Consider the following 17,876-nt stretch of genomic DNA (forward strand, 5'->3'; position numbering starts at 1 on the left):
TATTTTTCAGTTATTTTCATATAGAATCAATATACCTACCAGAAAATACTTATAGGTCATTTCAAAATAGCAGTGACACGGGGGAACTGTCAAAACGTCGCAATGTTGCCGCATCAACTCTGAGTTTTAGTACATTTTGCTCTGACATATAAGAACATTTTACTATAAATAAAATAATTGAACAAATATTTTATTAAATATAATTTATTTTAACATCATTGTACAAATATCAAATGCATTTATTATCGAAGAACTACAATGAATTTTACAGCCGCAATAATTTATAGGTTACAGTTGTTTTATTATATATACATTGAGCTTTTTTCCGCACTACTATCGGTAGGGTTCTACGCGCTTTTTTGTATGTAGTGGTATCCCCCGAAGGCCTAATCCACATAATTAACAATTGTATATCTGGGTAATGTATTTTACTTTCATTAGAGAGCATATTTATGTTTTATGCTTAGTTCTTGTTTCTTTCGATGGAACGTATCCTTGTAAAGTCATTATGATATTACTATATTTTTCTTTAGTTTGTCCTCTTACTATCTGTATACATCTTTCTTAGTAAAACTACATTTAATCACTGCATTCTACTTAATGCATTTGCCATATCTATAAAACAGTTAGTGTTATTTCTCTCCTCTTACATATTAACCAAACGTTCGTGTATATTCTGAACAACATTGCAACACATGCTCATAAAGCTTTCCCACTTTCTATAATATAATTCCCTACAACTAAAGTATATTAATTGTATACTGACCTTTAGTGGTTTCCTATTTCATCACCCTGTCTTGGTAATCGTCAGCATTGAATTATAAAGCAACATTCATAAGGTTTTATTCAACTTTCACTTTCAGAAACACTAATCAAGTGAATAACTAAGCTGTTTATTTCCAATCTATCAAAAACTTGCTCAAGATTCTACCATTTGTCAATTTCCTCTTCAATGTATCTCATCGAGCTCTGGTTTGAATATCCTCCTCGACCTGAATATCTATTATAATAATTCTTTGCAATACCCCGTATCAACTCAATTGGATTAAAAATGCAGTGATAGGGACTGATAAGACGTAATACTCTGTGGCCATAACATTCAGTAATCTGATCTATTATGTATCTTTTCTCAGGCTTATTTCTAAAAACGTAAATTACATAAAATGCAATTAAATATTTCATTTATATTTACCAAGTAACAGCATGAAGAACTATATGTCTGCAATAAATAAATGTTATGACTAACAAAACCTAATCGATAGTTATTCCAACATTTATCTTTTTCCATCAGCTTTCGTTGTCTTTAAAATATTTATTACAATATTGCCATGACTAACCCAATATACCATTCTGAAATATTCATGTCTCATTTAAATCTATAAATTGATATATTTCTTCCTTGATTTTGTTATGTTTTTAAAAATTGTATTCTTTTAAAAGCAATCTCTGGTAGCAATCTTTACACCACTTAAATCCTATATATATATATATATATATATATATATATATATATATATATATATATATATATATATATATATATATATATATATATATATATTGGATTTTTATGGATACTTTCCAGGCTAACAATTTTCTCTCAAATAATTGTATTAAATTATCTTTCGATTGAAAAAACTACTTACTGTTTCATACATTTCGTATATTTGATCTCTGAAACACCAAGCTGATCTTGATTCGTCACCTGTTTCGCATAAACACGGTTTCTTTTTGGCGAATTTAAGGTTATATTGTTTTTTTTATTTCTTGAGATGTGTTAGTGACTGTGCCCGTACTAATACACAGTGCAGCTGCAAGGCGCAAGAAAATATTTTCAATAAAAACAATATAGAATAAAACGAGAAGGATAATATTGTCTGACTGTAAAACGAATTTACAACTTTATACAGACACATATTGACACTCGTGTCACTGCTATTTTGAATTGACTATACATTTGTATGAAATATAAATCGAGTATTAAGAAGTATTAAAGCATCAGTACCAGGAAGTTATCTTCAATATTTTTATACAACTACATATTCTAACTGCGATTTGATAAAAATGGCCGGTAGTTTTAATTAATGTTGGACATTTTTTCAATTTCCTTTTCTTTTTTTTAGTGATATTAATGATAGAGGTACTATGAGGAAACAAAATTATTATTTTTACAATTTTCTTCGCAATTATTTTACATTTTCTCAACATATAAACTTTCGATGGACCTCCACAAATATATCAAAACCAAAATTAGCCAGATTGATCCCGCCGAATTTTGGCGAAACTAACAAATATCAATTATTTTTTCATAGGTTATAATAAACAAGTTTTAAGTTAATGTTACAATTTAATAATATTTTTCCTCAATAAGCACTAAATCGAGATTGTTTGGCGGCACGTGTCACCATAAAGTAGCACGCAGGTTAATATTGGTTTAATATCCTTGACCTAATAGATCGATAGCAATTGTGTTAAGTTTCATCCGAGTTATTTTGAAATTTTCTAGCTTTAACTCCATATTTATTTAATGATTCTTGTTACAGATGCCAACAAGAAACTCCAAGACGTCCTCGTGGACTTTTGCGGCAGCGGACCACCTTATAAACACAATCCGGACGGGGTAAGTTTCCTGCTTTATCAACAAGCGTCTTTGAACCAGCCCAAAATGCACAAGCAGTGGATCTATGGTCAATGGCGTGCGTAATATCGAACACTGTATTCAATATAAACACTATAGAATAAAGGGACATATAATCAATTCAATAAAACAGTGAACTCACGTTATCTGAATTGATGACGTCAAAACGTCGCAATGTTGCCACGTCAACTATGAGTTTTAGTTCATTTTGGTCTTGACAGATACCAAAATTCTAATACAAATAACATAATTAAACATAAATACTGTTATATATTGTCAAAGGACTTAAACTACAATCACTTATACAGACACAATAGTCTGTAGGTTGAAATTGTTTTATTACAATTACATTGAACTCTTTTCAACACCACCTATGATGTAGAGTTCTAGGCGTGTTTTTTATATAGTGTTATTTTCTGTAGACCTAATCCACCTAATTAACAATTGTTTATCCATGTAATGTACTTTACACACATTTTAACCAATGCTCATGTAACAGGTTAATTGAAAAATTCCCGGAGTATCATAGTAAAACACATTCCTTTGGCAAAATTAGTTTTTTTATTCAACATAGTTTCATGCATTTCTAATATAGCGACCCTTTTAAACTTTTCGATACCATTTTTGTAGTACGATTTGTCCTGTGCTTCAAAATAGGCCTCAGTTTCGGCGATCATCGCTTCATTCGATGAAAATTTCTTCCCACTGAGTATTCTTTTGAGATCTGAGAACAGGAGATAATCGCTGGGGGTCATATCTGGAGCATACGGTGAATTGATGGATTTTTGCCATCGTTTTCACTGACTTGTGAGACGGTACATAGTCTTGGTGAAACCTTGCTTCTTTTTCTTCAAGTGCGGCCGTTTTTCGATGATTTCGTCCTCCAAACGGTCCAATAACGCTATGTAATAGTCGCTGTTGATGGTCCTTTCTTTTTTAAGGTAGTCAATGAAAATTATTCCATGCGCATCCCAAAATACAGACGCCATAAACTTGCCAGTCAACTGTTGCGTTTTCCCATGCTTTGTAGCAGGTTAATCGTGTTCAGTCCACTCGGATGACTGTCGATTGGACTTCGGAGTGAAATGATGGAGCCATGATTCATCCATTGTCACATATCGACGCAAAAACTCGTATTTATTACGCTTGATCATCTTCAAACATTGCTCCGAATCATCAACTCGTCGGTGTTTTTGGTCGAAAGTGAGCTCGCTCGACACCCACTTTGCACAGAGCTTTCTCATACCCAAATATTCGTGAATTATATGATGTACACGTTCAGTTAATATATTTAGGGTGTCTGCTATTTCATTCAATTTTAATTTACGGTCATTCAAAATCATTTTGTGGCATACATATTTTTTTCCTGCAAAAAGTAATATTTTATCAACACGCGATATTCCTTTTTATCCAGATCCATTCCTTTTTTCAGAATAACAATAGTTGCTTCACTCAAAATACTATAATTCACAAACTAATGATCCGACAACTGTCAAATTTTTACCCCCATCTTTTGAGGGTTAGGGCTAACTGAAAACATATGGATTTAATTCTAGTAGCGCCATCTATGTGTCAGGCAAGGGACTTTTTAATTATACCTGATTCTATGTTATATTCTGAACTATTACACACATATCTATGCATAAATCTTTCACACCCTCATCATCCTGTCATGGAAATTATCATCATTGGATCACAATCCCACATTCATTAAGTTTCATTCATTCGCCTCGCAAAACTCACTCTTGCATCCGTAGGTCACAACGTAACCATAGAACTATCAAACAACGAAAAAGTTGTCAATTATCGAAATGCGCTTGCGCAGAACAAACCAATTCTATACTATATATTGTTTGTTTCCCCGTACTTTCTTCCCTTTCTACTTCTTTATGTTCTAGCATATGGGCTGAAAAGTTCCGGACGTAACAAAGAAAATGCGTTTTTTTTGTTCAAAATTGGCTTTACTCATCAACGTAAACTCCACCAAGAGCCACACAATCATTCCAGGCGGTGTTCTAACATCTCAATACCACTTTTCTAGAACGATTTATCTTTTGCCTCAAAATGGGCCTGTTTGGTAAGTTTAAACACGGCCAAACACTGCTCAGAATCATCAACACGTTCTTGTTTTTGGTCAACAGTGAATAAACGCGGCACCCACTTTGAACAGAGCTTTCCCATAGAGAAATGCTCATGCAGTATAAAACCAACACGTTCTTTTAATATATTTGCGATGTTAATTAACCCACGCAACTTCACTTTTCGATCATTCAAAAGGATTTTGTGGTTTTTTATGTTTTCTGGTATTGCCACCTCATTTGGACGTCCAATGCAGAACGCAGTGCATCATTAATATCTCTACGACCATGTTTGAAGTCAGCAAACTAACGTTTGTTGTTGTTCCTGATGAAACGGAGTCCTTACAAAACTTTTCAAACTATTACTTCGCTCGAATGATTTTTTCCCATCAAGAAACAGCATAAAATTAAAACACGAAATTGCTTTTGATTCACTGTTTTGTTTTGTTCAAAATAATAAAAGTAGTGTCATTCTTAGCATAATATCTCACAAACTTATTAAGTAAAATAGCATGAAATTTTTATATCTTCTTTTAAAATATAGGCAATAAAACTAGCGCCATCTATGTGTTGGGCACGGGAGTTTTCAGCCCATGGCTTTACGACCATTGGCGCACATAACGTCTAGCCCCGTCGTCAAAACAAACACTGTAACCGCTTTATATCGCGATTTCGGTCCGTAAATCCGCTGGCGCTCACTAAAAATAGAAACGGTCGCGGGCGGCCGTGCCCGTTCCGGAACCCCGGCCAATGTCAAGTGCAACACGATCATCTCGTTCATTTTTTTTCCTTTCTCCCCCATTTTTTTTATTCCGTGACATTCAACGGTGTAGACGCGACTTTGACGACGTAAATGTCACCGTCATGATCGTTTATTTCCGTTTTGCCAAATGACAAATGACAGCCGTACGTACATAGAGGCGTTGCGGCTTTTCGAAACGTAAACGCGGAAAAATCCGGAAAAAGGTGGCGCTTTAATTGTGTCCCAACGGCGATATTAAGCGAATTCGGTCGGGCGCGTTTTTGTGTGTATGTGTGTGCGGCGGCACTGATGCCGTGCCGTATAAAATATTTTTTTTGTTTATAGAATAAATGAGTTGTTTGCTCCTATAAATCTTAATTTAATTTGATTTAAAGGTCTACCGTTCTGGATATGTTCGACGTATAGTCGCGGCACTCTAACTAGGCACTTTTTTTTATTGCAATATACAATATATGAAGTTGATAAACAAAGTATATATACATAATGTGAAAGGGTTTAGAAAACAAAGAATAAAGGACTGGTTGAACGGCGATACAAAGCGATACTGTGTCAAAACAGATTTTTCCTCAATTCACAATGTAATTCGTAGCCAGTACATTATTAGTCGTAAAATATAACATCTCCCTTCGAAAGAAAGGCTCATCTGTCTGAACAGCTTATAGTTCTAATTAAATTGTTTCAGTATTGCCTGTACCTTCGCCCAAATGTTTATCTTTGAAGATCTTCAAAATTTCCATACTGCCCTCTATGGAAAGATTTTCTCAGTTTGGGTGACTCCAGATTCCAACAGCCTTAATGGGTATAAATAAAAAAAGTTTAAGTATAAGAGTTGTTACTATACGTGTGCATAATATATTGGTGTATATATATACAACTCGTTAAGGTAAAAATAACACATATATTTACCAGATCAGTACTAGGCAAAATTAAAAACAGGTGGTTGTACTGGGTGCCAATATTCAGAACCATAAAACAGATAAAACGAAGGAACATGACGTGGAGACAACAGTAGCTTGTTGAGATGAGAAAGTGACATAGAAACTAAGGGTGTTTCGAAAATCATACAACCCCAACATTTGTCCGAACAAAATGAGACGGTGACGTTCATTCAGAATACGGTGAATTGAAATGGGAGAACGAAAGCTGACTGTAGAATGGACTGTGCGGAATCAGGTGGGCATGTGTGACACGGCGTGAGCCCAGTCTCAGTCGATTCAACTTCACCATGCGAGAACTGATTGGGCAGACGGAAAGAAAAATGAAGAAACCTTACTTCTTCTCTAGAGCTTATTTCAGCCTTAAGACTCATCTACGCGGCACAGAATCCCTGATACTTGATAGTCGGGAGGAGGTACTTTATGTATAAGGAAATATGGGGAGATACTCTACTCCAAAGTCAGCTCCCTCATTTTCAGGAATACCAACATGGAAGGAGATTCACTCAAGCATTCACTGGTATTCACCCAGCCGAAGAGAGCCCAAAGAAGTCAAGGAGGCATGGAAACATGGACTGTGAAGGCCAGTTTTGTAATTGATTGGGCAGAACAGAGGTTAAGGAGTTTACATATGAAAAAAAGTTCAGCGATAGGTTTTAAATATTATTCGGTAGATTAAGGAGGAAGGGTTGGTTGTCAAAGGTAACTACGGGGCTATCGAGTCTTTCAGGATCGATAAAATTTAGAAGTGTCTGTGAATATATGTTTGCGTCCAGGGTAGAGGGAGAGCAGTTACCAGAATTTGGTTCTCGTGAAAGAAGTCCAATGATTTTCTCGTTTGATATTGTCTGTTATTTTGTACATACGTCATTTAAATTTGTGACATCAAAAAGCCGCAATGTTTTCGCGTCAACTCTGAGTTTTAGTTCAGTTTGGCTTTGACATACAACAAAATTCTAATCTAAATAAAATAATTGAACAAAAATGTTATGAAATATAATTTATTTCAACAATTTTTTAATCAACAATAGATTGTAAGTCATGGCAGTCATTTTACTGATATTTATACGAATACGGTTTCTTATATTTAATTTCTTCTTCTCGCATCACCAAACAGTTATTATTTAGGCCGCGTACGTTATTGTAGTTTTTGTCTTTCGCCTCATAGACATTTTCATTAAACAATCTGGCGACACCCGATTCCATCAACTGATAAAGTGTGTATAATTTCTTTGTGAGTTTGTTCTGGGTTTGAACCCAGTATGTCTTGCAATTTATAGTTTTTTTTCACTATTACAAGCTATTTATACAAATCTTTCACTTTAAAATCGTTAAAAATAAAACAATTGCGATATGTCGGAACAGTACCGACGTTAAGTCGCTACAAGTATTTCATGATATTCGGCAGCATACTTTCTTAAATCAATCCATAAGTATAATGAATATCGAAAATGTAATTTTTGGCCTTCCATGCTAGCGTGTATATACAATAAATGACATATTGATACTAATTGGAAAACTTTTCTGTGCAGAAATACCAATGTTATTGAATTTAATAGTAATTTGGACAGTTTAATATATGTTTATATTAATACTTCGTATTTTACAATTACATAGCGGTGATCAAAATATTCTTAGTCATCTAATATAATAAAAACTACTATAAATTAAAGATTAAAGAGTATAAAACCTGCTATTCATCTCAGAACTAGTAAAATTCTTAGAGCTTAGATAACGATTTAAATATTTTGGACCAAGTGAATGCAAAAAGGATCCGGTTTACAAAATAAAAAATATGGTTCTGAGGGCATATGGCTCGTTAATTGAAGATACAACAAAAGCGTTATACGATACGTTAAATAAAATTATAAAACAGAATAGATAAAATGAAACGGCGCATTATTACCTGAAGAGACACTTGGACAGTTAATAGTGGCCTATCTGAACTGAACTGAACCTTTGAACGATGGTCAGTGACTGAATGATCCAAAATACCCTTCAATGATATACAAAATCAACGTCTCAGGATTGCCAGATCTTCGTTATCGTCCACTGAATGCTGCTATCTTGTATACCGCTGTTCTAAGATGTAAAATTCGACATGCCAAAATGACATGTTGAAATTAAAATACCAATTGTTTCATTTTCATACAGTTTATTCGCCAGATTTAGTTCCTTCTGACTTCTGGCACCTGACTTCCGCCACAAAGGCGCAAGCGTTCAGGAGAATCACTACAGTGATAGAACGGGTGCTATTAAACGATCGAATAAGTGTATTGGGATTGAGTGAAATTATACTGAAAAACAAAATATTTTCTACAACGATAAATCGGATTTTTTTTTCGCTAACTTATCGAATACCCTAGACTTCAACCCGATAAACGTGCCGGATTGTCGGATTTTGCACTCTTGCCTAGGGCGGTCACAAATATTAAACAATCATAAACATAAATTTGCGACCATACCCTCGCAGGATTCGAACCCGCGACTATCGCAACAGTAAGAGGACTGTCCTGTCGCCATTACCACTGCGCCAACCAAGCGGGCAAACCTCAATTAAAATCCAATTTGCGCCCAAGAAAATGAATCGACGTATCAAACTACTTAAAAGGAATCAACAGTCCTCAACATGCCATCCACGACGACCTCAAAAAGACGCCAGCGGTCGCGGTGAGGGGAAGGATTGAAACTAATTAAAAATTAATTAACAAAAACCTTTAATCGTTTTTTAAAGCCAAAGAAAACCGCAAAGAAAACCCGCAAGGAGAAACAATTTTCGTTACAGCGTTATTAATCAACCACCACCGACACCCCTCACCCCTCTCACTCTCTACTCGCCCCCCTCCTCCCCCTATTCGCCGACATTAAACATTTCTGATTCGGCGTGCGCCTTCCGCGGGTACGTTCTGAAACGCGAATGGGACCGATAGTCCACTCGTATAAGCCAAAAAAGAGGGTCAGCCTCGAAATGAGAGATAATAAGCTGTATAAACCTTTATTTTGACACTTTAAAAGTTATCTCAAAAGTGTCATAAAATTTTGTAATCCCCTCTTAACATCATCTCACCCGTCAAAGGCCAGGAAAACATATTTTTTGCGAATATCTTGCTTCGTATGAGTTTAATACTATTTGCATTTATTATGAATATTATAAGAAACAAAATTATCTGCAACTTTTATTTAACAGCGCTCATTTCTTTGCAGCATAATGCAAGATCAATCATACATTTCTATAAATAACACGTCGTATAAAGTAAAAAATACATAACTATAAATTATTCTCATTTTTATTATTTATATTAAATTAGAAGCTGTTAATATCACTACAGAACAGGCCAGAGGTGATACGGATGGAAAAAACTAACGAAGAATCACGTCAAGAGACCTATCCATCATAATAGAAGAATATATAGATATGATGTGCGCAATCAGATACGCTGAACATACGCTTTTAGTATAAAGATCTTAATGCACACACAGCAGAACTCTAGAGAAAACTAGACCAATTAAGATGGGATGGGATGATATATATATATATATATATATATATATATATATATATATATTAAACACCCTTCGTAGAAGATGTCCCTCAGTAAAATTGAATAATCATGAACTTCCGCAAGCAGGCAACGTTAAATATCTGGGAATGCATTTCGATCGACGTTTGACATGGAAAAAACATATACTTACAAAACGCAAATAGCTTGAGCTTAAACTAAACCAAATGTACTGGCTGATAAGGCGTAAATCTACATTATCATTAGATAACAACGTTTTGCAGTCAATACTTAGGCCCATTTAGACCTATGGTATTGAATTGAGGGATATGCTACAATTAGCAAATCTAACATAGATATACTCCAGAGGTTCCAGAATAAAGTGTTGCATATCATCATCGATGCCCCTTATTACGTGTCCAACAAACTGATTCAGTATCCTTATAGAACCTATGACAAGTGTGATTCGGAGTGTTAGTGCGAAGTAGTCTGAAAGACTATTAGTGCATCCCAATGCACTCGCCAAACAGTTAAATGTGCGCGAGGACAGTGTAGTGTAGACTCAAACGCAAACTACCATACGAACTAATTAATAGACACTTAGAGTGAGATTAGATTTTAGAATAAGTTAGGATAGAGTTTAAAATAAGTTGGAATAGTATCTAGAATAAGATTTAGATTATAGTTAATTAATCAATTAAAAAATACTGAAGTTATTTGATCTAAAGTTTCTCTAGCGTTCTAATGAAAGTTTCCTTCAGAGAAATTATCAAAACTTTTGGAGGAATATACCTGACTTTTAACATTTCTTTTGCCAACTGTTTAAAAAATAATTATCTATTATAATGTTACCATCAGCTCCAGATGAATCACTAAGCACAATATTTTCCAACTGCAAGAATTGTTATAGATCACGTTGTATATGCGGAAGATCGAGATTGCAATTTTCGTTCGCTTGTGACCACGAAATCCTTGAAGATTCGGAGGCAAATATTTCTAACGACTATGAAGATAATGAAATAGAAATTTTCGAGCAGCCGGAAAACGATGAAAAAAAAAAGAAAAGGAAGAAAATTGAAATTCGTGTCCTTATTATTAAAGTTCTTGTAAAACCTCTACATATTTGATTTTCTACTAAAATGAATGTATAGAATAGTACTTTAAAATAAAAATTGAATATATAATTAGTAAACAATTTTTAATTACACGAAAAGGTAAGTATTATTAAACATATATATTTTATAAATAGAAAACATTATTAAACATACTGTGATAATTAATAAAAAATGATATTTATTTATAATTTAACCATTTATAGACTTTTATGACATTATTTATTGAAATAACGGTTGATCTTCCATTATGCTGTAAATAACTTAAAAGCTGTAAGCTCTCTGCCCTCTATCTCAAAAACGGCTGAGTGTATAAAAATATTTAGGGTAAAGATGATGTGGCTCGGTGAATGGAGGTAAAACGAAATGAAACTGTGGTGTTTACATGATGTGACCGTTATTTATTGACAATATAAAAAATGAGAAAAATACAAAGATAAAAAGGATGGCAGCGGAGTTACCTGAAGACGAGGCTTGGGCAGTCGATGGTGGCACGTCTTAACCAAACGAGGGTTGAGCACTGAATGACCGAAATACCCTTCAATAATATCCCAGATAAACGTCTCGGGGTTGCCGCCAGCTATTCGGTGTCGGGTTCCAATTGGCACCCCGCCCGTGTTCAACATCTGGGATTATATTTCTGGGTATTTTGTAGACCGTTATTCCACGATGTAAAATTCGACATGCCTCAATTCGCTACAATACTCCCCTGCCAGAATTTTACATAAAATTACTTCAACAAAAATACAAAAATGTTTGCAAAAAATATCAAATACAAAAAAAATATATATATACCAAATAAAATGTGCTGTGTAAAATGGGCTTTGAAAAAATATGACAGTTCGAAACGGTTGTGATCTGGTACGGCTGTTGATATCTTCCGGTCCTACAGATACCGTTGCATCATCGTCGCTTTGGCACTTGAATGTGGTCCATCGACGACGTTGAAAACAAGCTATTCTTCAGACAGGGCTCCCGTAATCGACGCTGTGGGAGGATCGACTGTTCGACGACGTGGTAGCTTATTTTCTTCGACGACGAGACGTTAGCAATTCTGGTACTTCGGCGAAGACATAACGAGTCTACGGTGACTGCAATCGGTACCTAGCTTCTGGAGCTGCTCTGTGACTAATCCGTAGTCACATACGTTAGGTTAATTCATAAAAAACAAATAACGACGGTATCCGACCGAAGCTGCCCAAAGCCTTTTAAATCAAAATATCTGCCATTATGACGGAGACGGCGAGCGAAGGAAGACATTATGATTTAAACATAGCGCCGAAAGAAATGTTTAGCCGAGACGCTGATGATTAAGCAGTGATATAAAAATATTCCAAAAGATTGTGAAATAAAAATTTTGACAAAAAAAATTTTTTAAAAATTAATTGGAAATAATGAAATTAATCGGAATAAAAGGAAAATGAATCTTGAAGGTAAAATTGAAAAGGAATCGAATTAAAAATATTTAAAATTTTGAAACAAAAAAAAATATAACGGTCACGTAAAATACACCATTTTCTACGTACCCTCCATTCACGAGTCCAAACCCAATTTTGCGAAAGATCACGTCGGGGTCACCACTTTAGGGTAAATGATGTGGCTCGGTGAATGGAGGTAAAACGAAATAAAACAGTGGTGTTTACATGATGTGACCGTTATTTATTGACAATATAAAAAATGAGAAAAATACAAAGATAAAAAGGATGGCAGCGGAGTTACCTGAAGACGAGGCTTGGGCAGTCGATGGTGGCACGTCTTAACCAAACGAGGGTTGAGCACTGAATGACCGAAATACCCTTCAGTAATATCCCAGATAAACGTCTCGGGGTTGCCGCCAGCTATTCGGTGTCGGGTTCCAATTGGCACCCCGCCCGTGTTCAACATCTGGGATTATATTTCTGGGTATTTTGTAGACCGTTATTCCACGATGTAAAATTCGACATGCCTCAATTCGCTACAAATATTTGAAACAAAAGTTGTAGAGAATTTTATTTCCTATAATATTCATAATAAAAGCAAATAGCCTTAAGCCCATAGGACGCGAGATATTTGTAATAAACATTTTTTGTGACCTTTGACATCTTAAAACGCTGACTTATGAGTAGTGTTGGGAACAATCGATTGAAATCGACTATCGACTGTTTAGTAATTGACTACTTTTTACTATCGACTGTTTTCAGTCGCTATTTTCGGTCTGACTGATTTTATTACTATTTGCTATTGACTGTTTCAGTCGTTTACTTTTAGTTACTACTTTCGGTTCTACTAGTTCATTCGACTAGTTTCTAACGTTCTGGCCTTGTCATCCTAGCCACGACCTTGAAAGTAATACGTCGAATTTATGCTTATATAGATTTATATGTAATATATGTGGTTTTATGTTTTTTTTGTAGTTTGCTTATAACTATATATTGTAAATTAATATAGCAGCATTTTGGAACGCTAGTTGTCGAGGGCAAAAAAAAAATTGTAAATGATAAATGGTAAGATACTTTTGACTGGCATAATAGGTAATACTTTGGGCTGGTATAATAGGTAATACTTTTTTGATAAACTTTCATGATTTTTGTCCAAGCCTTTCGTTTGTCAAAACTTTTTTCCTAAAATCTTGAAAACTAAAATTATGTTCCAAAGGTTTCAGAAATTGCATCGATTCCAAAAGATTTAAAGAATTTTTTGCAGTAGCAGTTGTTAAATTTCTTTTAAAAATATTAACTGTAAAGAGGTGAATAAAGTATATTAAATATTTGTAATAAATACATTTTCTGATAGGAAAACTCTACTATTTCACAATTTATTTTGATGGCTATTAAGAAGAGCACCACAGTTTTTATTTGTTGACGAATGGACTATCTTAACAAAATGTATTCAACTTTTAAAGCCCATTAAAATAATGAGCACCGATTTTATCTGGTGAAAGATATCCCACGATATTTTTAATTACACTGTTAATAAGAGGACTGCAACATTCCATCAAATCCAGGATTTTAACAAGTGAATGGGGAAAAATTACAAAATTGTCTATTAGATGTCATCAATAAAAGACTCGCAATTTTAGAAATGAACATGATATACGGGAAATCTACATTTTTAGATCCTAGATTTATAAAAGCAAGATTTGGTATTGCAAATAATGCTGAGGCGATACAAAAAGTTATCACAAAAGAGGTATCTTCCATTCTAACTTCAAAAAATATAAATATAGTTCCACAACTCGAAATTCAAGACACAACTATTGACCAAGAATGTATTGACATCTGGAGATATTTTGATAAAAAAATGGCTAGAATGAAAGAAGTAATTACTCCAAGTACTGCAGCAACTTTACAGATTAAGCAGTATTTGGAAATGCCATATATTGAGCGTTTAGAAACCCATTGTATTTTTGATAAGCCCATAAAATGACGCTACCTGAATTATATCAGTTACACGTAAAATATTGCTCTATACCCGCAACATCTGTCCCCTCGGCACGAGTTTTTTCAAAATCTGGGCAAATAATTAACGATCGAAGAAATCACCTCACGGGAGAAAAGTTGAACATGATAATATTCCTGAACAGTAATTTAAAAATATTTCCGTTCAAAAATAAATAAAACTTTTATTTAAAAAGGTCTGGTAGTTATTTTACGGTCATTTTTAGATTCTCCATGGATTATATTTTTCAATGACTAGGTATACGTTTACATTTTATTTAGTAGTTATGGTCATTGAACATCTTTAGTTTTTAGGTTTTGTTTAAGTTGTATTGTACCATTTATATTTATTATACTGTTTTAGTTAGAAATAGTAATTAATATATTAAAACACGATGAAACATTTGTCCTTTCCTATCTCACATTTTATACAGACAAGAATTCGTACATCTTGGTCTGACAGGTTAAGTAAGGTTTTTGTTTATTTTTATTTAGTTATTACAACGATTATTATGTACATATTTTATTTTTTTAGTGGGTTCCTTATTTATTTTTTGAAGTCGGTTCGTTTTTTCGGTAAACTAAAACTTCTAACACGACTGGACTATGAATGTGGCGGTGGCGACAACGACGCTTAGAGAAGGGATAAACGCGCATATTTTTAATCGATGCAACTGACGTCATTGCGGTGACGTCGATTCGTTGTTTATCCTCTAACCTTTCCGTCGATTATTGAAATTTCATTGGGGTCGCGAGCTAGTTGGAGAATGGCGAATATCGAGGGTGGCGGTATGACGTAAATTGGATATGAATGGATCTGTATCACTCCGAAGTTCTTATTAACGTGGAAATGAGAAATTCATGTTTAATTGGCAGTATCGTTAAAATTTAATGAATGAGAAGAACATTTTGAGAAAATAATGTTTCCTGTATTGTTATAGTTTAGACGGGTAAGATTATATCCTGTCGAGAGGAAACCTGAAAATTCCGAAGATAACCTAAGGAACTATAGCTATTTTAATAGCATGGCAATTATTAACTTTATAAATCTCTTATGCCTATCCAATAAAAGAAGATGTCGCCAATTAAGTCATGTAAAATTCTATTTTTTGATTTAAAAGTTAATATCGCAATATCGAACATCACTCATCATTTCTTTTATTTTATTCTGTTTATAAAATAGGCAGACATAGAATACGATCTGTCATGTATAAAGTTGTAGTCAAGGTTTCTGAAGGAAGCACCAAGCAGACTTATTTACTACAAGGAGAAATTGAAAAATAGAATTTTAGTAAGATATTTCTTTTAAATACTAATTAACATTGGTATAAAATATTTTCACATTAAAATTTTAATACATTAAAAAATATCTAACCTGACACTGATAACTAAACTTATTTTCTAATTGTAGATTGTAATTAAATTTATATAGGGTAGGAGAAAAGTCCCACCATTGACGCAATTTCCGCTGATTCCGCTGGCAATACTATCGATACATATTGTCAATATTTCTGCTCGTTCTTGTGGCGTATATTTATCCACAATAAAATTTGGACGTCTACACAACACAAGATGGCGCGCAATCAAAATGGGAGCGGGACTTTTGCCCGACACTCTATATTATATGTAAAAAATATTAATTTAGAAAGTACTGAATTTACCAATTTACTGAATATAGTAAATACATGTTACACTTTCGATTCGAAACCTCCTTTGTGTATATATATTGCTTGTTCTAGCGGATTACAAATTGCAAAGTTTGTTGCTAGAACAAACAACACCAAATTATTAGGTTTCTTGCCTTTGCTCAGGATGTTATACACAATTAATTCTTTTAAAAAATCATCATTTTCTGACATTACATAATTCTTTTGTCAATAAATAAATAATCTAGAGATAGCTTCGCATACAAACGAACAGTTCTTGCTTGCAATATTACCACATATACACTTATTCTTAGTCTTTTGGTCTTATATTGTCTGGTTTTTATCAGCATGAAGTTGAATGCACAGATTCGTCTGTTTAAAAAGCATCTGGGGAAAAACATATGTTATAATTTTCAGTTTTCAAACCCCTCATTTTACTTTGAAAAAAATATTATATTTGTACATCTAATTCTTTTTGAATATTCTAATATCGACGACTCCTTATTCCAACATTTAACTTATAACCATATTTTCCTTTTCGGTAGGTTAAAAGAAATGATATGTGACACATATATTATTTCAATTTAATTATCAATCTAAATTTTATTTAAAGACTTACTGTTAAAGTTATAATTAGCATCTTGGTTAGCAATGACCTTCCACATTTCCTGGTCCCTAGTCAATCTGATATGTAAAGAATAAACCTTACTGTTCGAAAACTCGATGTAAGATATCAAGAGGTTTTCTAAAGTTTCCTTATCATCGTTTACTTTAAAAATCTATTTCTGTGCTACACTTTGGAAAATAGTTAATTTTATTTGAACATTTACATCCTGGAAAACCACACTTGTAACAGGTTTTTTAGTTAGCCCTAACCATCAAAAGATGCGTGTATAAATTTGATAGCTGTCGCATCATTAGTTTGTGAATTGTAGCATTTTGAGTGAAGCAACTTTTGTTATTGTGAAAAATATTGATAAAAAAGGAGTTTCACGTGTTGATAACATATTGCTTTTTGAAGGGAAAATACAGTTGAAGCAAAAACTTGGCTTGATACCGAGTTTCCGAGCAATGCCCCAAAAAATCAACCATCAAGGATTGATATGCTAAGTTTAGACGTGGTGAAATGAGCACCGAAGACAATGAACGCAGTGGACGCCTGCACATAAAACTAAACTGAACATAAAAGAGGTTGTTACCGACGAAAATATTTAAAAAATCCACAAAATGACTTTGAATGACCGTAAATTGAAATTGATTGAAATAGACACTCTAAAGATATCAACTCACTTTTGACGAAAAGCAACGACGAGTTGATGATTCGGAGCAGTGTTTGAAGATGATCAAGCGTAATAAGGCCGAGTTATTTCATCGATATATGACAATGGATGAAACATGTCTCCATCATTTCACTCCGAAGTCCAATCGAGAGTCGTCCGAGTGGACTGCACACAATGAACCCGCTCCAAAGCGTGAGAAAACGCAACAGCAAGCAAGTCAGCTAGCAAGGTTATGGCGTCTGTATTTTGGGATGCGCATGGAATAATTTACATTGACTACCTTGAAAAAGGAAGGACCAACAACAGCGACTATTACATAGCGTTATTGGACCGTTTGAAGGACGAAATCGGCGAAAAACGACCGCATTTGAAGAAAAAGAAAGTGCTGCTTTACCAAGATAATGCATCATGTCAAAAATCAATGAATTGGTCTTCGAATTGCTTTCTCATCCACCGTATTCTCCAGATCTGACCCCCAGCGACTATTTTCTGTTCTCAGATCTCAAAA

General features: G+C 34.1%; 1 protein-coding gene across 2 annotated transcripts in view; it reads left to right on the forward strand.

The window, feature by feature from the left end:
- The window catches only part of Dgk (diacyl glycerol kinase 1), a 131,615-nt gene that overhangs the window by 72,744 nt on the left and 40,995 nt on the right, over positions 1-17,876 (forward strand). For both annotated transcript variants that reach the window (XM_076403876.1, XM_076403875.1), the window contains exon 3: positions 2,544-2,620. In XM_076403876.1, the coding sequence (XP_076259991.1) occupies positions 2,544-2,620 (77 nt within the window). The remainder of the gene's footprint in view (positions 1-2,543; positions 2,621-17,876) is intronic.

Source organism: Rhynchophorus ferrugineus, unplaced genomic scaffold (assembly GCF_030347505.1).
Source record: "Rhynchophorus ferrugineus isolate W39M unplaced genomic scaffold, kcgeb_rfMv2 rfM4, whole genome shotgun sequence".
Classification (NCBI taxonomy): domain Eukaryota; kingdom Metazoa; phylum Arthropoda; class Insecta; order Coleoptera; family Curculionidae; genus Rhynchophorus; species Rhynchophorus ferrugineus.